Consider the following 21,476-nt stretch of genomic DNA (forward strand, 5'->3'; position numbering starts at 1 on the left):
CTCTCTCTCTCTCTCTCTCTCTCTCTCTCTCTCTCTCTGTGTGTGTGTGTGTGTGTGTGTTTAAAGAACAATTAACATAGGTTACTTTTGTTACTATAAAAAGGTGGGGAGAAAAAGAGATTACTTGCCCAAAGATATGGATTAATGTCAGAAAAGAAATTAAACTCTTCATAAACTTTGACTGGAATTCTGAAGGTATATGTGTGGCTATTACTTACGGACAAGAGAGACCTTCCCTTCAGGTTTGTTCCACCAGAGGCATTTCCAAATTTTTTGTTTTTGTTCACACTGTAGAAATCTGTTAACTGGAGATTGGCCTGAACTTTTTGGTTGATGACAAAAGACCCTTGAAAAGTCATTGGAATAGCAGTAGTTCTTAGTCATTATCAGCTTGTGTGTGGTGAGTTTAAAGACATCACCAGCCTTTTCCAGAGAACATACTAGAGAACCCTGTGTTCTCGAACATATGTAATTAAATGACTTTTAAGACTGCTGAGTGATATTTGAGATATAAGCAACGATGTGGTAGCAGCAGTATAATTTTATCTACTACCAATAGGAGGGCTTGTTCAAATTTAGATATCCTTGGGTCAGTTACAGCATATTTAAGACGAAATAATTCCGTGGCAAAAGGCCCAGAGCCAGCAAGTACGCAATGGTGGAGCTCACAGTGATATGCACTTGGCCACCAGCAAACAGGTTAGGCTCGCTTAGGGAGCCCTTTATAGGGATTTTAAAAGGTGTCTTGTTGAAACATGATGTTCCTCTTTACTCTCTAGATACTTTAACATTAGTAAATTTTATGAGGGAAAAAAGATGAGAGTTTAACCACTGGGGAGATTTAGCAGTTTCAATTAGACAATTGCACCCTTTAAATTTTAAATTTGAAACCAGTGACTACTGGTGTTTGAATGTTCAGCTTTATTTTTCTAGTGGAGGTGACGTGTTTTTGTATTTCTGATCTCTGGTAAAACTGCGGGAGTCTTGCATTATGTGGGTATAACATACAGATGTATGCTGTTCCAGGTAGTGTACCTTGAGAGGCCTAACTATAATGAAATCTATTACAAAACAAATAAATATGTATAGGAAAGATCAATCAAGCAATTATTTATAGAAAAGATGCATTCAAGCAACTATGTATAGAAAAGGTACATTGGAGAATTTTCTTGCCCACTAAGTAAAAGTTCTAGGTTCTAACCCAGCCGTGGGCAAACTACGGCCCGAGGGCCGGATCCGGCAGGTTTGAAATGAATAAAACTAAAAAAAAAAAAAAGACCATACCCTTTTATGTAATGATGTTTACTTTGAATTTATATTAGTTCACACAAACACTCCATCCATGCTTTTGTTCCGGCCCTCCTGTCCAGTTTAAGAACCCATTGTGGCCCTTAGTCAAAAAGTTTGCCCACCCCTGTCTAACCTCTCTTTATCACTAACCTGCCTGAGGTCATCCTGATAGTTTTTAAATGGCTATTGTGTTATCTTGTCCTTCCAAAATCTCCTATAAGAATGTAATTCTTTCTTCTCTTCTCTTCTCTTCTCTTCTCTTCTCTTCTCTTCTCTTCTCTTCTCTTCTCTTCTCTTCTCTTCTTCCTTCCTTCCTTCCTTCCTTCCTTCCTTCCTTGCTTCCTTCCTTCCTTCCTTCCTTCCTTTCTTCCTTTCTTTCTTTCTTTCTTTCTTTCTTGTTTGTTTTCATTCTTGTTTGTTTTTTAAGAGTGCTTGACTCTGTCAACTACTGAGCCTTAATTTTTTTCTTCACTTTTTTAAAACATGAAGTATTTGATCTTGAAGGGCTCTTCCAGCTTAAAATCTTCGGTATTTGGTGATGTAGAGTTTCAGGGGTGGGCAAACTTTTTGACTCGAGGGCCACAATGGGTTCTTAAACTCGAGGGGAGGGCCGGAACAAAAGCATGGATGGAGTGTTTGTGTGAACTAATATAAATTCAAAGTAAACATCATTACATAAAAGGGAACGGTCTTTTATTTATTTATTTTTTTTTAGTTTTATTCATTTCAAACGGGCCGGATCCGGCCGGCCGTAGTTTGCCCACGGCTGGTTTAGAGTGTAGTTTTGTAGGTAGGAACAACTCCAGGTTCTAGGTCTTCTGCACCAATTAGTGTGTGTTTTTAAACAGTTTCTTTTGGGAAGGAAGGCCACCGAAGGCTTGGCCTGCTCATAGTCCATTGGACTCAAAAACATGGACATCGATAAAATAAAACCTACATATCTAGGCCTTAGCTTCTTATAGGTGTCTTGCCATTTTCTGATCTTCACAGCAACCTACAAGGTTTAGTCAGTACTGCTTCTGTTTTTCCAAATAAAGAAGCTGGGGCTCAGAAAAGATGAGCAGTTTGCCCAAGGTTGTGAATCCGCATGCAGGTAAACCTTGCCTGTCTGGTTCCCAGGCCTATACACTTCCAACTTCCCCAGCTGCCTACCTTCAAGCAAGGCCAACAGTTCTCTTGAAATTACCCTTCAGAGGTGTTTAGGAGTTGGTAGTGCTCTGGTCTTGTGTGACATTTTGTGTGTGTGTGTGTGTTTTTATGTTATATTTATTTTCTTTATGGAACCCGGGATGAGAAATCACTGGTTTAATTTTAGATGTTGACATTCAGACTATTGCTTGTATGAATGAATGTCAGGGCACTGAGCTGGAGGTGCATTTTCTAGTTGAAAATTTTCTATACATCTTTTATTTATGTATTTTCATAATTTCTCGGGCTTCTGAGCCTACTATATGTCTCATTAGGGGCACAGGGCTTCCATTGGTAAATTGTTGCAGTTACCTCATTTCCGCCAGCATTCTTTCCAGCCTGGAGCTTGCTCCCTGCTGTGGGTGATGTCAGGTCTGGGATCCATTCTGCAGGCTGTCTGTAGGTTGTTTATCACCATTAGCCCTCATTATTTTAAATGAGTACCCACCCACCTTATACTCTGTAACCACATGTTTCCAGAGCTTCTCTGGAGATAACATCTTGTAGCTCGTCCCCACCCCACTCTCTAACCTTACCCATAAAATGTTTTATAACCGAAGCCCGAAAAGTATAAGAGAAAATACCTATAAAGAGAGAAGCGCTCAGGGTGTGTGCAACTCAGGACAATTTGAAAAGAAGTGTTGCTCCTCAATCGGCAGCTTTGAAACAAAACTTCAGGTCCTGTTTAACCCATATTAGTTTGTAAATACGGAGTCCCACTAATTGCCTTTATAGCTCACAGCAAAACGACCTGTTTTGTCTTGTTACGCTGAGGGTGGGAAAAAAAGAGAGAGAAGTACATAGGTGTATGTGTTCTAAAAAATTGGAATGCGGAGAATAGTGTGGTGTAAAGTCTCTCCAATTATGTGTCTTTTTCTGGTGAGGCAATTAATCAGTTTTTCTGTTACTGTGATACGCACCTGAACTCAGGTGTGCCAACCCGAGAGGCAACTGCACGGAGGACCTCCCTTTGCACAGTAATAAATTATGGTTATCCTTCTTTCTCCTTTTATTGGAATGACTAAAGAGCGCCGAAATTGTGTGATATTTTATAGAACCACTGCTCACTCAGCTTATTAGTTCACCTTTCCATATGCTTAAAAGTTTTGTTGTATTCTTAAGAATGATTTCAGTGGTGAAGGCCAAATATGTTTACAAGTGGGAGTGACTCCCTTTTATAATGGCAAAGTTAATAGTCTTTCCACTTTGTATGATGGTACATTTTTTCAGAAACATGCCCTTTCCATAAAATGAAGCGTGTGTATTTTCATCAGGAAGGGTGTGCCCCTCCATGAAAACTACAGAAAAAGGTGAATCATGGGAGGAGTATATGCCAGGCTTGGAAGCCACCCAGCCAATCGTCAAGCACTTTTAATCGTCGTAGAGATAAGCAAACTGAGGCCTCGTATGACCAGCAGCCGTGTGGCCAGGCCCGGAGTTGGGCCTGCTTGTCCTGACCCCTATTTGGGTGCCTTTGCTCCAGTATCCTTGCTTGAGTGTCTGTGAAAAAACAAGTGTTTCTCCTTCCCTTCTGCAGGCATAATGATAGCTGACTAAAGTAGTGCCGAAGCCTGGGTTCAGAGAGAATGTATATAAATAATTACTTAACATTTATTAATTTGTGAATATGAAGAATTGTTTCTGGAGAAGTATATTAATTTCTTTTTCTTATAAGTTACCTTTAATAGAATGTGAGTCGTTCTCGGTGATAGAAAATTTTGGAATGCATCTGAACCTCTATGGTCATAAGATTCATCTCAGAGGAGTTTCATGTTCTAGGAAATGTGTATGATGGTTCCTGAATTGCTAAAGCTATTTATAGTCCTCATTTTGTGTGTGTGTTTTAATATATTTTTATTGATTTCAGAGAGGAAGCGGGAGGGAGGTAGAGATAGAAACATCAATGATCAGCTGCCTCCTGCACCCCCCCTACTGAGGATCGAGTCCGCAACCCAGGCATATGTCCTTGATCAGAATCGAACCTGGGACCTTTAAGTCCACAGGCCACTGCTCTATCCACTGAGCCAAACCAGCTAGGGCATATAGTCCTCGTTTTAATCGTCAAGCAAAAGTGCACTTCCTGAGATTCACTGATGATTGTGCCAAGGTCTTGGGGGCAGTAACCCTCCTTTTTAAAAATCTTACCAGGACAGAGGGTTTGCTTTATATTTTGACTATCACTGGGGGATTCAAATGATACTTAGGAGACTCAGAGTTTCCAGTTAAGATCAGGGACTGGGGTTCACCTCTCCTGTTGTTACACCACTTGCCCAGTGGCGGTCAGGAGATGATTTAGTTCAGTAAGCCCCAGCTTCCCCATTTGTAAAGTGAGATTTTATGTGCAGTCTGATGTTACCTGTTACTGTGGTTGCTGTTTTTGGTGCTACATTTACTGCTGTTCCCAAAGTTTTCCAAACCTGCCTTAGGAAGGGCTAGTAACTAGAAGGGATGCAATTCCTTTTCTAAATTCCAGTGAGAAGGAAGATGATGGGAGGCACTCTCCTACCTTGGCACTGAAGTTGTCACTTCCTTCAAAAGAAAATTTTATCTGACTGAAGTGTTATTTATTGTGATCTGATTTTCGTGTGCTTGATTTCTTTTACACTTTTCTTTTTTATTTACTTTTTAAATGTATATGTTTTTATTTCAGAGAGGAAGAGAGAGGGAGAGAGTGATAGAAACATTGATGAGAGAGAAACATCAATCAGCTGCCTCCTGCATGCCCCTCACTGGGGATCAAGCCCAAAACCTAGGCATGTGCCCTGACTGGGAATCAAACCGTGACCTTCTGGTTTATAGATTAATGCTCAACCATTGAGCCACACCAGCCAGGCTCTCTTACACTCTGTTATACCAACATGTCTAATCTGGTAAAGGGAAGGTCACATATGTGAATGCAGACAGGAGAGACCTGAGGGGTCAGCCATAGACTTTAACATGAGACCAGAGGCAGAAGAACCTGCGTGAGGCAACTTAGCCATTGCGTACTGGGACTGTTCCTCATGAGGCTGCCTCGACCTGTCTTTCATGGTCTCGATGTTTAGTGGAGTATGGAAGGGGAAAGCCAATCCAACAGGCAGTTGCCAGGGAAGAAGGAAATGGTTAATAAAGCAGTTTTAAGCTGTTGGAACTAGTTAATTGTTGCGTTACATCGTCAAGTGAGTTCTCTCCTTTCTGCTGCCTCTCTAAGGAAGAGCTGGGAATGGGCTGCATACCTGTCATGTAGGCACTTGTCTCTAGCCCGCATCTGTTCATAGGCTAAAAATGAAATCCACTCACAGCTATTACCTGGAGGACTTTTATAGGTTTTGTAGAAATATGACGAGGGTACAGCTAGGACCTGTTTTATTGTTCTTGACAATGGCTTAAGAAGCCATCCTTGCCAGCAAAATTATTTTTATATCAAGCCCTCGGGTACTTATTTGCTTACTTATTACTTTTTAAATCAGATACAGCACGTTTATTACCACTGGGAAGCCACACTGGCTCACTCATTGTATCTAGTTTGAGACATTTTCCCCCAGAATCCTTAAAGGGGGACCATCAGGGATTTGGGTATGTTTCTAAATGAGAAGATTTAATTTCTCTGTTTTCTGCATTCTCAAGCCAATTTATGACTATTCCTTGTCTGTCTTTATGCCCATTTTTCTTGTTTCTTTACAAACACTCCGCCCCTAACTGTTTTTCTGTTAAATGCCTCAAGTCTAATGTCACTGAGTTAACAAACTTCTTAATTTTGTTTTCTAGGGATATCAGTATGAACAACATTACTCAGTTACCTGAAGATGCTTTTAAGAACTTCCCTTTTCTGGAGGAGCTGTAAGTATCACAGGGAGAATTGTTGTTTGTGTTTTTTCTCTTCTCTTTGGAAGCTTACAACAGGGATAGTCTAATGTGTCCTGTTAGGGGACATACAGATAGCTTCAGTGGGCTCTGTGCAGGGGAAATCATGCATTTTGGAAAAAAACTAACTTGATTTTTTAAGTAGTGTAATTGCTGACATTATTTTTTTGGTGGTGGTGGTGGGGAATTCTTACTCTTTGAGACAGCATGGAGGGACCTGGACAGTATTACGCTAAGCGAAATAAGCCAGTCACAGAAAGACAAGTATCACATGATCTCACTCAGATGTGGACTCTAATGAGCAAAATAAGCTGAAGTCATTTTCGAAAGCCAGAACTAAAACTGCTACTTCCATAGACATTTTTTTTTTTTTGCTGCAATTATTACAACCACGAATGCTGTTGCAGTGACACAAGTTAATTACAGTGCTATTTGGAGATAACCAGGCTGCTGTGTAATTACCATTGTTGCCAAAGGAGTTGCTGTATGGGTAACACAACCATAAAGAATAATACCAGGCATCTCAGGGTCCCGGTACAGCCAGCAATATTGACGTGAGAGAGCAGAAAACGGAGTGGGGGTCCCTCTGGGCTTTTGCAGGCGACCTTTGCGGGTGGGGTGGATGCATGGAACACCTTCCGGGACTGCGAGAACACCTTTGACTTTAAGAGTGTCTCTGAACTCGGCAGTTGCACCTCACATTGTCAGCCCAACAGTGTACATTGAGGACAGTTTCTTTCCACTTGTTTTAACCTCCATTTTGTTTTGGTCTCCCCGCTTTTTTGCAGTTCCTCGTTAAAACTGGCACGTTTAGGTTTCAAAGGAATTGGGAACTACATAGTGTTACATTTTAAGGAGCCAGGTGGAAAAAAGTAAAATCAGACTTGAATCAAGTTAAATATAGGCTTTTCATGACCAAGCTAATTGATTATGTAGTATGTGGAGGTAAGAAGATTACAGTTTGATATGACGCACATCAAAGAGATACAGCCCTGAAGGAATCTACATTCTTGTTACAGATTTGAGTCCTGCAGCCCAGCTGTTGAGTATTAGGTGCAACTCAGTGAATATCTCCTATCTTAGCTCAGCCCCTCCCCCAGCCAGGGCACAGGAATCAAATATAACACAGGCAGGGTGTGCTCCCTGCTTCCGACGGCGTATTGAAATCGCAGTTAAGGATTTAATAAAGTTAAGGAGAAAGTTTTCTTCCCACACTACTTAGTTGAACATAATGTTCCCAGAGCCAAAACTGAACGGGGATTATTTTCACTTCCAAGCTTGTGAACTGGGTCAAGTTTCTTAACTTCCCTCTGCTCAGTTTCTTTGTCTCTGAGGTACAGATATCAACAGTCCCTACATTGTAATATTGTGGTGAAGACAGAATGAGTTAATAGATGTTAAATGCTTAGGATGGTCCATGAAACAGAGGTTATATAAATGCTAGCTACTATTTATTTTACTATTTTAAAACTACATTAAAAAAAAAAGCAGTGGCGTATATACCAAATATTATCTTTGGGTAAAAGGATTAAATGTATGTTTTATTTTGGCCGATTTTTCTTTAGTGAACATTCATTCTCTTGTAATAAATACTTATTTTTAATTAAAATTTGTAACTGAATTTAAAAGGAGTGAACTATGTATTTGAGGGCCCACTCCTTATTTCTCCTAATCAAGCTTTAAGATACTTTACCTATTCCTTTTAAAAAAAAATCCTCACCCAAAGATGTTTTCATTGATTTTAGAGAGAAAGGTGGGGAGAGAGAGAGAGAAAGAGAGAAACATCAATGTGAGAGAGAAATGTTTATTCATTGCCTTCTGCATGTGCCCCAACCAGAGATTGAACCTGCAACCTAGGTATGTGTCCTGACCAGGAATCAAACCTTATCTTTTGGAGTACAAGATGCTCCAACCGACTGAGCCACCTGGCGAGGGTCTATTCCTTTTTATTTCATGTATAGTTTCAGACTTAGGATTAGTCTCCCTTTATAGAAGTAATGATGCAATGAAAGGACATTAACAAGCGGGTGTCCAGCCATCTGGTGCCCCCGTGGGGTGTGTGACGCTCCAGGTGGGGCCTGGAGAAGCTCTCCTTCCTTTGGGTGGGCGGTTGTGTGCAGACCCCCTTTACTGAGGCCTTTGACTGCCAGCTCCACTCTGAGAGGTTTGTAGTGAGGACCTGGATGTGGAGTCAAACCTGCTCAAGCTCAGCTTTGTGACGTTCACATCTTAGATTTCTTAAAATCTCAAATGACCAAGCCTAGGTCAAGCTCACGCGTGCTGTCAACTAAGACTTTTAATTGGAACCAAATTGAATGTGCCCGCTTGTTCTTTGGAGCGAGGTCATGTTCTCTCCATATTCTGCTATTGCAGTGAGGAGAGCCCATCAAATCAAGCCAGGACACTTTCTCCAAATATTGTACAGGATTTCAAAAACACATTCAGCCTGGCCAGGGTGGCTCAGTGGTTGAGCATCAACCTATGAACCAGAACATCACAGTTCAATTCCCAGTCAGGACACATGCCCAGGTTGCGTGCTCAATCCCAGTGTGGGACTTGGAGGAGGCAACCAATCAATAATTCTTTCTCATCATTGATGTTTCTATTTCTCTCTCCCTCTCCCTTCCTCTTGAAATCAATAAAAATATATTTAAACACACACACACACACACACATACACACACACACATATTCAGTTAGGGTAGCCGGTGGTTAATTTCAAAGAAGAGGTCAGAGTAGTCATTTATACTCTAGGAATACTTTAGACATTCAAGGGGATTTTTCTCCCCATGTTAACATAAGCATGGTAAAAAAAAAAAAAAAAAAACACACACTCATGTATTTTCTTTATAAAACATTGTAGTTTGATTTTGACATTCCAAAATGATGCTGCCATGGCTATTGTAATATTTCATAAGCAGCGGACCATTAATCAAGAAGTCATCTGGAAGTCATTTAAGCGTCACTGCGAAGCTTAAGTCCCTGTGGAGAAATGAATGCTTCACAGAGGGTGGGTTTTTTCCATGATACTTAATGAGGTGTGCTTTACAAGATGTGATCAGTTTGGCCAAATTTTATGATAACCCAGAATGCTTTGAATATTGGGTGGAATCCGTTCCCAACTACATATGAGACGTGTTTATAGATATTTACATATTCACTTAGTCTTTCAACAAGCACTGAATCGTGCCGTTTGCCAGACCCCGTGGTGGTGCCAGAGACACTGAGACAAGTCAGTGTGGTCTTTGGAGTTGACAGTATACATAGACCTGTGCCATCCAACAGCACCACCACGGGCCACAGGTGGCTATTTAAGTTTAGATTTAAAATAATTAAAATTAAATAAAATTGAACATTTATCTCCTGAATCGAACGAGCCATTTTTTCCAATGGCTAGTGGCTGTGTATTGGACAATATAGATAGAGAACATCTCCAATATTGCAGAAAGTTCAACTGGCCCATAATGGTCTAGAGCAGCGACGTTCAGCCTTTTTCATCTCATGGCACACCGAAACATAGGTTATATTTTTTGTCGATCTGAAAAAAAAAAAATAGGTATACTTTTGATTCATTCACACCGGAAAGCCATTGTTGTGTTGGCTGTTGTCATTTTTTTATTTGACCATCTAAGGGGAAAGAGGCCAGTGCCCTTGACTGAATGAATGGTCAGGTGTGGCATGTTTTAAAGATGCTTGCGGCTCGCGGGTTGGAAATGGCTGCTCCAGAGGAGGAGATGGCGTGGGCACTTGGTGCGGAGTCTGTGAAGACTGTCACAGACGTGTGTGCAGGGTCAGGGGAAGCCTAAAGCAGCAGGCTCACTTGGGACTGTAGGACTTAAGAAAGGCTTCCCAGAATAGCTTCTGCTGAGTCTTGAAGAACACGTGGTGGGAATTAGCCGGATGAGGTTGGCCAGCAAGGGTGCTCCAGAAGGAACCTGATGGCATGTGCAAAACACAGAGGTAGACATTTCAGACGCATTAAAACACATGCAACGGTTAGGGATGCCTATTGGAGAACAGGGAAGTTTGAAATATTGAAAGACAGGAAAATGTTAGGAGATGAGGCCAGATCATGAGGGACTTGTTAAGCTAAGGAGTGTAGACTTTTATCCTGAAGGAGAGGTGAATTGCACAGGAGAGTGAGTAATGGGGAGGAGGCTACACTTTTTGCTCTGAATGACTGGATGCCATTCACTGAGACTGGGAACCCCGAGAGCCAATCAGTTTGGGTCATGAAGAATTCAGTTTTATAAAGATAATGATGCTAAATAGCATGCATATCGAGTTTTACAATGTATAAAAGTTCATTCTCATTACAGTGCAGAGAAGCGGTTTTATAAAAGCAGAAATGGTGCTGACGAGGTCAAGTGCCTCATTCAAGTTCACGGGTCTGGTTTGTAGTTTTGCTGGGACTTGAAATCAGATCCCCAGGGCCCTGTGCTTTCTGAACACTGTGGGTGACATGCATGTTTTCGCAGGGAAATATTTCACCCAAATTTTTTAAGTGAAATGTACTTTAAATACTATTGGTGCCAGTTTTATTTTCACATTTAACCTACTTTTGAAAGTTTTACAGTTTATAAACATCATAACCCAGTGATGACACCCTCCTCTCCCCAGAGGATACAAAAACATAGGTCTGGCTCTAACTTCTACATACAAAGTGAAAAATCTTGGAACAGTCTTGAGGTTTGCACCTCAGATTTGTACCATGTAAAATGGGACTCCTTACCATAGAATTGTGAAGGGAAGATGGGGTAATTTTTGTCAACATGCTTTGTGACCATAGAATGCTATGTCCACTATTCCTCTTAAACATTACAGTCTTTCTTTCTCTTACAGTGTTTGGGGGAGAGATTGTTTTATTTGGGATGGGTGTTGGAGAGGGCCAGTATCGGTTTGTGTTAAGGATGTGAAAGGAAAGTCAGAATTCTTGGAAAACGTTTGTTTAGCATCGACAGGTTTTGTTGTCTGCTGTGACGCTGCCACAACTATCTGTGGCTCTCCTTGAGACCTGTCGGGGCATTGACAGACATTTGGGGAATGGCTGAAATGTGGAGTTGTGAAATTGATTTAATCAGAAACAGTAGAAGGCATATCCAACTGCTTTCCCATAGGCGACCACTGAAAAATCCGTGGATGTTACTTTGAGCTTAGATGTTGCAACAGCACTAGAAACCATTGCCAACTTTGGCACTTGCACAGTTGTTGTTTAACACGTACTATAAGACTAGGATAATTTCATTTGTTAGAAAATGTACTTTGACTTTGGAACTCTTCACAATGCTAAAGAGAAACTTGAATCTCTGAATACTGATCTCTGAATATTAAGATCTCTCATCCCAGCCAGTTTGGCTCAGTGGATACAGTGTCGAAGGGTCCCAGGTTCGATTCTGGCCAGGGGCATATACTCGAGGTATGGGCTTGATCCCCAATGCGGGGCGTGCAGGAGTCAGCCAATCAATGATTCTCTCTTATCATTGATGTTTCTATCTCTTTCTCCCTCTGCCTTCCTCTCTGAAATCAATAAAAATAAAAATAAGATCTCTCAGGTTTTTGGTTTTTGTATTGTTTTTTTCTTCCATTTGTAGGACAATTAATTCTAAATGGAGGCTTTACTTTGCAAAAGAGGACTAGCAAATAATTTGAAAGGGAGATTTTCAAATCAAATATAAACAGTGGGTCAAAACTAGTTCAGTGATATGTAAGTATTGACTGACACATACATATACAGAATATATATGTGCACACACATATATAAAAATGCACTTACAAAATGTTGCAAGCATAAGGAATTTTTGCACATACCATTTACTCAGATTACCCAAATGTTAGCTCGCTCTCTCTCTCTCTCTCTCTCTCTCTCTCCACACACACACACACACACACACACACCATAACATGTAAAATATATGTACATTTTTCAGAACCATTTGAGAGTAAGTTGCAGTCATCATGCCCTTTTACCTCTAAATATTTTATTGTTTATTCCAAAAATACAAGGATTTTTGCTTAAATAACTGCAGTATAGTTGTCAAATTCAGGAAACTAGCACTGATATATATTTTTATCTGATCTGTAATAATTATTCAAATTTAACAACTGTTTCACTAATGTTTTTTATAGCAAAAGAAACAAATTTCTGGTTCAAGATACAATCGACACCTACAAGTTGCCTCTGGTTATTGTCTTGAAAATTTGTTTTAAATTTCTAAAACTATTTTTTGTGGTCTCTGAGTAAATGCATATAATTAAAATTGGTCAAGTTGGACAAAGGGAAATTATTTTAGGGTGCAAGAGAAATAATAAATGGCAGTTAATATTTATTGAGAGTTTATTATGTGCTAAAAACGTAATACTTGCTACCTGATTTAATGCTCACAAGGCCTCTACCCCCCTGTGAAGTAGATATAATTTATTATTATCCCAATTTACAGATGAGAACATGGAGGCTTTAGAGAGGTAAAAAACTCACTGGTCATATAGGAAATAGTAGAGCCAGGATTTGAATATATATTGATGTGATTCAAGTCTTCCTAATTTCTAAGCCATAATGTTGCCTCAAGAGGCACAGGATTGAAAGGGAACTTAAGAGACCAGCCACTCACTATTATTTACTACTCTAAGTATGTCCACAGCTAACCATCAAAGATGGTTTGGCTGCCCAACATTTCCCTTAGTTCATTGAACATAAAATTTATTAACAAAGAGTTCTTCCTACAATGAAGTTTTCTTGTCTAGCCATACCATTTTCAGATGAAAATATCAAGGCCCAGTAGTAGACGAGTCGCTTGCCCAAAGTACCACAGTGAGTACATAACTGAGCCGGAATTAGACCTATGTAAGCTCAATGTCATTCCCACTATATTCCATCAGCTTTAATGCCTCTGAAATGTTTAAGTGGTCTTAGATAGTCTTATTGGGTTGTTTAGAGCTGTAGAAAGTAGCTGATTATTGTTCTCTTCTAATGTAAGGAATTTCTTTTGCCTCTAAACTAAAGTTTGACTCAACACTTCCTTGATGAATGCTTGTCAGATAAGCTCTATCAACAGCAGTAATTTCCCAGTAAAAGCAAAAGAGCTCCTCAGTTGCTCTGATGATATATGACAGTTAAAAGTATTATATTCTTGGGAGCATTCTCTTATTCCACTTTATAGTGCTTTGGTAGGATGACTTAATAGCCCTTACTGTTGGGAAGTACATGGTGAGCTCACAGAGCAGTATAACTAGTCTGATTCATCCCATTTTCTTGTGTCATTTGGGGACTGCTCATATTAGGAAGTTAAGGGTGAAAATAGAGAAATAGAAATAAACCTTATAGTAACTGGACGTACTATGTACTGGATAGGACTTCCTAGAACAAACATCGTTTGTATTGTTTTAACTCATAAACTCAGAGAGCTATATTTGTTCCAAATTTGCTGATGGGGAGGCTGAGTTTTTCCTCAGAGTGGTTAAGTAACTTTCCTAAGGTCACATAGGTTGTTAGTAATGGACTTGGTTTCAATTCTAGCTCTGACTGTAGGTGTGGAGAGTATGAGGAAAGATTTATTAGACATTTCATGAATTCAACAGACTTTGGTTAGATAAAACACTGTGTTCGGTGTTGAATTTAATGGGATTCTTGCCTTTAAGAGAGATGAACAGTGTACTGGAGTAATGGGAGTTCAAAGGAGAAGGGAAGTAACTTCTATCAAGGAAGATTAAGGAAGACCTCATCAAAGAGTTGTCATTTCTGGAGAGCCTTGGGGGATGGTGGGAGTTCTTCATGAGGAGATAAGGAAAAAGTAGCATGAGCAAGGATATGGAGATGACTGGGATAGGTAATAGGAATGCTGTGGTGCTTGCTTTGGTTGTCGTGCTGAATTCCTGAAAGGAAGTTATGGGAAAGAAACTAGGAAGGAATTTGGGGCCAGATTGAGGGCCTTTCTTGGCAGACGAATGAGGAGTTTCAACATTTGAGTGGCTGTTGGAAGTTTCTGAGCTAGGAAATGACTTGATCACCTATGACCTTCAATCAGGGTCATCTCATAGCAGAAAGTAGGATGGCTGGAATGGAGAGAGTGTGGGGAGACAGGGGAAGATACTAATGGCAGTGGTGCAGGTAGGGATGATGAGAATCTGAACTAGGGCGGATGAGAGGCATTAAGAGGGAAATTGTGGAAGTGGCATCAAAAGACGTCTCAGCTGGGATGATGGGTGTCATCAATAACACTTAATTTTAAGACGGTCATTTTGAGGAGTCATTTGATGCTTTGACAAAAAGACAATACAGAAAGAGAAATTGCTTCAGAAGAGATGATACTGCATGCACTTTTGAATATACATGTTGACTTTAGGTGTGATATGGTAGGGGCATCTGGAAATATAGGTATGAAGTTGAGACTAGACATTCATGGATGTCGGCTACTGAATAGAGTATCATGGGTATAGATTGTGGAGTCTTTTATTTTGAGGTGATTACTGGAAACATTAGATTATAAGAGCTTGCCAAGGGAGAGAGGGCAGATGAAAAGGGAAGGAGGCCAAAGACAACTCCTTGGGAAACACTTGACTCAGGGTGTGGGAAGAAGACCAAGTGCCAGAGAAGTGGGAGAATTAGGGCAGAACTGTGCCCCAGGAGCTGTGGGAGGGAGGCTTTTCACAAGACCGAAGAATCAGCTTTGACACGCTGGAGAAAGGGGCCCATGGCCAGAAATTGAGAAAAAGCCTGGAATTTAAGGTTTTTAAGAATCATTTCAGTAGGGTCGTGAGAAGTTCATCAAGAAGAAGGCATGTGGGGACAGCTAGTAGGTGATTTCTGGTTTTTTGAGAGAAGATAGAGCTTGGAATATGGACTGTATTTGACAGGAGTCCATAGGGATTTTAAGAGACAGAAACCCAACTGCGGCCTAATAGAGGATTTATTGTTTCATGTAGAATTAGAAAGCCCAGAGGTGGGGCTGGCTTCAGAGGGTATTGGATCTCAGGGTTAAAGGTTATACGTTTTCTCATGCTCCCCATTTCTTAGGTTCGCTTGTCTCTACTTTTGTATTTTGGCTTCATTCTTTCCTGTTGCAAATAGCCTGTCTCCCTATAGTGGGAAACACAACCTTTGGTAACCCCAAGCACATACTTGCATCTTGAAATCTGAGATGAATACCTATTGTCTTCCTCCCTACTTTCAGCAGAAAACTCTTAGGAGGACTCTGGTTGGCCAGACCTGCCTCATGTGCCTGCCCTTGAACCAGTCTCTCTACTGTGTTCAGGATGGTATGGCCCAGCCTGGGTCATGGCCTCATCCCCACTAGGATTACCTGGATGGAGAAGTTCCCCCCAAAGAAAGCAGAAAGGGGAAGGAAGACATGCCTGAGAGAAATAAATCATTGTTATGGCATCCCACTAGAATCTAGTGACTGGACACACTGTGGGGAATATCTGGGTCGATATAAAATGAACAAAGGATGGCCGAAGAATAGAAAGGTCCCAGTAAAAGCTTAGGTAATTTAAATTTATAGTAGAACCAGTGGGCTCTGTAACTTTGTCCTATAGTGATTAGCAACCTACATGCAAAGGTGGTGAAAGATTTGATGTACTCAGAATTTGGGTTGGAAAAGTCAGGAATTCATAGGAGACTAGAAGAAATCAAGCAGGAGAATCAAGCAATTCGTTGTTAAAGTGTTTGACACAGGATTCAGAAAGTGTGTAGAGAGGCAAATGAAGTTTGTTGGCTTGTTTATTAATTGATTTTAATCAAAGCTGATGATTTGTTCTTTGACTAAAAATAGTAGTGACTACAAGTAAATGAAAACAGATTTGATTTTCTGCTAGCGTGTTTGAACTTTCCAGCAAGGAAATAGACTGTCATTTCTTTCATGTATTGTTCACTCTAAGCCAGGCCATGCTTATTTAACACAGTATTATGTGCTTTAATAGAACCTTTAACTCAGAATTTGTTCATTAGTTCCCCTATTCACCACTTATTAGCCATATATATATATATATATATATATATATTGCATAATATTCTTTGATATATTATTCTTAAATATTATATTGGGTCTATCAAAGAATATTATGTTGGAAATGCTAAAATATTTGTATCACAGACATACTTGGTTTATTAATAACATGATCATAAAATTAATGAATATTCAGTTTTAAAAATCCAGACTCAGATAAGAAGAAGAGAGGAAAAAGAACCACCCATTATCTCACCACTGAGGGATATCCATGGTCCATCCCTAAACAAGTCACGGGGATGGAACCAACATGATTGGCTAAGACCAGTCATAGTTTAATCATGAAGCTGAGTCTTGTAACAGAGGAGATATTTGAACAAATCTAGGCTCTTTCAGGAAGTCGTGAATGGCTATTTGGTAGGCAACCAACAGTGCCTGCCACGGTTCCTCCCTGTTCTACTCACCCATTCTATACAGTTCATTTGCGCCCTTTCTGCTACAGGAAGCCTTCCCTGGTTTATCTTTCCCAGATCCATCTTATGCTTTCTCTGCTCCTCACCCCTTAGTACTGGCTGAAGAGCCTTGTGATTTTGTGCTCTAGGTGTGTCAGGATGTACTTGTTTTTCTAAGGCCAGAGCCTGTTGTCTCACTTTCCTGTATGACCTTTGGTGATAGTAACCACATATTTGTACTTGAAATTGAGGGAAGGGTTAAGACGAAAGGATTTCTTTTTTTTTTTTTAAATATATTTTTATTGATTCAGAGAGGAAGGGAGAGGGAGAGGGTGAGAGAGGTAGAAACATCAACGATGAAAGAGAATCATTGATCAGCTGCACGCCCCACACTGGGGATCGAGCCCACAACTGGGGTATGTGCCCTGACCAGGAATTGAACTGTGACCTGGTTTATAGGTCGATGCTCAATCATTGAGCCACACCAGCCAGGCAAGACAAAGGATTTCTTATTTTGCATTTATTGATGTGAGAAACCTTATCAGACTATGTAAAAACTAACTTCCATTGATGTTTTATGTTTAATGAATCATCTTCATTTATAAGAAATGAAATGAGAAACGTCTTAGGAAAACGCAGTACCTTCTTTGCCATACCTGTGGTGCTTGGCCTGTAGTAAAAGGTCAAATTTGTTGGTTGATGTTGGTTGTAAAAATTTTTTAAAGCTGTAAAAAAATATTTTTAAAGCTGTATTTCCTCATATGTGTGGATAGTGCATGTGTTCATTGCAAGAGGGTAAATGCCTAGGTTGTCAGGATAACTTTGCTCAGGAAATATAACTATTAACCAAAGTTTTTATTGATTTACCCATAAAATACGTCCTCTGTGGGTTACTATAAGAGGAACTGGAAGATACAAAGGCCAATTGGTGCAGGTGGAACATAAGTTTCTTTGAATTGAATAAGCTCTTTTAGTATGTACACAAGTACTAGATGGCCTATACACTGTTAGCGGGAACAAGCTTACTTTTTATTTTTTAAAATTTTTTAAATTAATTTCAGAGAGGAAGGAAGAGGGAGAGAGAGAGAGAAACATCAATGTTGAGAGAGACTCTCAATCAGCTGCCTCCTGCACACCTCCTACTGGGGAACGAGCCTGCAACCCAGGCATGTGCCCTGACTGAGTTCATGGGTTGATGCTCAACCACTGAGCCACAGTGGCCAGGCCAGACTTATGTTTTGATAAGCATTACTGCTTTAGTTTTGTGTATTTAAACAGAAATATGTAATATTACATATGTGTGGGGAGTGTATGAAATAATTGTCCTCTTTTCTATGAATGAAGACTACTTCTAAAAACTTGAGAATCTCCATAATAGGGGTTCTTAATACATGCATGCTCATAAGACATATTCAGTTTTCACATATACTTACATAAAAGTTCTATGAAGATGTAAAACTCTTCCTGGTATGTGAAGAAGTAGGGTAAGTAAAACGTGTTGGCTGACTGAGAACTCTCTGATACACTGTACCAGATGAGGTTTATGTAATGCTGATAGGAAGAATGTCCAAGGGGAATATAAAGGATGCTGTTTGATTGTTAGCCCTCTGGATTCACTATGAAAAGAACCCCATCCTTTGGTTCTCTTAAAGTCATTTATAGAAAATAACATAAGACAACATTGTTCTGTTTTTAGAATTTGTATTATTTTGTTGTTTACCGTGTTTTATTTTGAGGCCTTATGTTTTTTAGCCATGGAGTAGGGCCTTGGGCAAGGGATGGAGAAAACAGGGGCTCACTTTTTTTCATCTGTTTAAAAACAAAACAAAACAGAGAGGACCTGGTGATACTAAGCCTGCCTGACCCACTGTCCAGGGCCAGTATAATAGGATTATGAAAATAATAAGTGCTACATAAATGTGAGTTTTTGTTAATATGTGCTGATACCAAATATCCCTAAATGGGAATCAGCTACACCTCTTGAGGTCTTTATTTTTCACAGGAGGCAACAGAGTTCTGAGCACATAGTAGGGCCTTACCATATAAATAAATCTATGATCAAGGATTTAAATTATTATAATGTATTATAATGCTTTTTGTTTTTACTTTAAAAGGTTTTCCAAATTTTGCATCCTGTTGATTTCAAATGATCTGTACTAATAAAAGGGTAATATGCTAATTAGACCGGATAGACTGGACGTCTTCCAGACAAAGCCACGGTGGTGGAGCCGAGGCAGAGGTGGTTACGCGTGATCAGGCCGGCAGGGGAGAGCAGTTAGATGCGATCACGCTAGCAGGGGAGCAGTTAGGGGCATAAGACAGGCAAGGCAGAGGCAGTTAGGGGCAATCAGATAGGCAGGCAGAGGGGTTAGGGGTGATCAGGAAGGCAGGCAAGTGAGTGGTTAGGAGCCAGTGGTCCCGGATTGCTAGAGGGTGTCCGACTGCTGCAGGGAGGGATCGGGCCTAAACCTATAGTCAGACATCCCCCGAGGGGTCCCAGATTGTGAGAGGGTGCAGGCCCGGTTGAGGGACCCTGCCTCCCCTGTGCACGTATTTTGTGTACCCGGGCTCTAGTATTTAATAAGAGAATGTCACTCACACTTTCCTGCAGCAATATTTGCCCCATTCAGTGTTGACCTGGAAATGCCTTTTCTGAGGGCAGTGCTATGGGCTGGTGCTTATGTTTATTGTATTTTGCACGTGGCATGACTTGATACTGATTCACCTTGAGAAAATCGAGTGGCATTGCAGGAGAAGCAGCTCAGACATGTTTAGGTACAATCTGTGATAGTCTGTATGTGTGGCTTCAAATTAAGATCTGGGGAAACATAGGCGTAGAAAGAAATGGTGAGGGAGGAGCATTGCTGAGAGTGAGATTAATGTGGCTTGGTAGGGAGGGGTGGTGCTCACGGTACTCTGCTGTCAGTACTTGATAATAGCACAATGCCGGGCCATCTGGTAAACCACTTCTGCAAAATGAAGGTGGTCACATGAATTGAGGGGAGGCCACTCTTTTCTGGTTTGGTCGCCTGACCCCCAACTTCTCCATAATGTGACAGAGAAAGCACCATGAATAAAGCTCTCTATGGCTTGTATGCAAAGCGTGCTTGAGCCTCGCTGCTACAGTTGCCTAGCCTCCCTCTGCCTGCTCCACCCCAGGCTCCTCACAACAGCTGCTGGGAGCTACTGAACCCTCATCTGCCCTTCCCCCAGCTCCGTCCATATGTCTAGTCAGTGTATATTGTAGTCCTTACTCTACTGTGCTCGACTAGAATTTCAGCCAAATGGCTACAATGACATTTCTATAGCAGACTAGAAGAAACCTAAATCCAGACATTTCTCAGAGAAATAGACACCAATTGGCTTACTCTCTATTTCACACTTGCCTCTCTCGTTTCTTTAAATGAAGAAATCCCAGCCTAATTCAGCACACAGATTACCTTCTGCCCGTGGCCTGCTCGTTCATGCACACCACTGACCAGTGCCTCTTTAACCCACTGTTGCTGTTCCCCCCTCTGGGAGGGGGGCCAGATGGAAAATATCACGTAGCATATGCATTTAGGATGGAGGGTATAATTGAAAACTCTAGCTCCCCCTGAAAGGAGCCCCTAATGTGAATCCACGGACCTTATGAATAATAAATACACACAAAACTGATTCATAAAGGCATTGCACACTGAGCCACTTGTATCCTGTTTCCTGGAAGGGCTCCAAGTCCAATGGGAGGGCGGAAGTCTTGTGGCTCGCTCCACCCTCTTTCGGTCTCTCCCCTCTCTGTCTTTGCTCTCTCTGCTTCTGGGACTGTTGCAACAAGCAGAATAAACAGGAGTTGCCTTGAGGTAGCCTGAGCTCCCATTTGAAGTCCTGCTAGACCCGTGTTAAATCTCTGTGATCATGTGCATGACCCAGAGTATGGTGAGATAATACTGTTGACCAATGGATTGGTGTTCCCAAGTTTAAAGTTCACCTTCCCCACCACCCTCCTTAAGAAAATACCCTTCCAGAATATGTTAAGAAAGAAAATTGTTGCCAGAGCACTTTAAAATCTAGCCAGATAGTTCTTTCCTGTTAGGAGAGCAAAGGGGAGTTGAAGTGAAACAAGAGGAGAAAGCATGCAGGAACGTGAAGCTAATCAGGAAGCTCTCCCGCTCTTTACGTAAGCAGGGTTGCCATTTTGAATCCTGAATCTGATAGGGACCTAGTTGAAGCATCACAGCAAATACCAAGGACCTACTACATGTCAGGTTCCATGTGAGAGGGTGCAAAATGAATATAAACTAGTCTCTGCTCCTATGGGACATATAATACAACTGAAGGAGATATGACAAGCTCATGGTAACTAGAGACAAGATGCATCCAGTGAGAGAGTTTTGACTATACCAGCCGTGGGCAAACTACGGCCCTTCCGGCCGGATCCGGCCCGTTTGAAATGAATAAAACTAAAAAAAAAAAAAAAGACCGTACCCTTTCATGTAATGATGTTTACTTTGAATTTATATTAGTTCACACAAATACTCCATCCATGCTTTTGTTCCGGCCCTCCAGTCCAGTTTAAGAACCCATTGTGGCCCTCGAGTCAAAAAGTTTGCCCACCCCTGGACTATACAGATACCTGTGGAATGAAAGGAAGGTGAAAGCATGCCAGTGTCACATTGTTGGTAGTATTATCCAACTTGGACAGGGATGATGAATAAGGTTTCAATGGGCAGAGGCCAGAGTGTGGGTATTTCAGGTGAAGGAAGTGTCATGAGGGAAGAGTCAG

General features: G+C 40.9%; 1 protein-coding gene across 1 annotated transcript in view; it reads left to right on the forward strand.

Annotated features, from left to right (window-relative positions):
- Positions 1-655: 655 nt before the first annotated feature.
- The window catches only part of LGR4 (leucine-rich repeat containing G protein-coupled receptor 4), a 51,253-nt gene continuing 30,432 nt past the window's right edge, over positions 656-21,476 (forward strand). The window contains 2 exon segments of the mRNA XM_015566294.1: positions 656-699; positions 6,226-6,297. Coding sequence (XP_015421780.1) covers positions 656-699; positions 6,226-6,297 — 116 coding nt within the window.

Source organism: Myotis davidii, unplaced genomic scaffold (genome assembly GCF_000327345.1).
Source record: "Myotis davidii unplaced genomic scaffold, ASM32734v1 scaffold330, whole genome shotgun sequence".
Lineage (NCBI taxonomy): Eukaryota > Metazoa > Chordata > Mammalia > Chiroptera > Vespertilionidae > Myotis > Myotis davidii.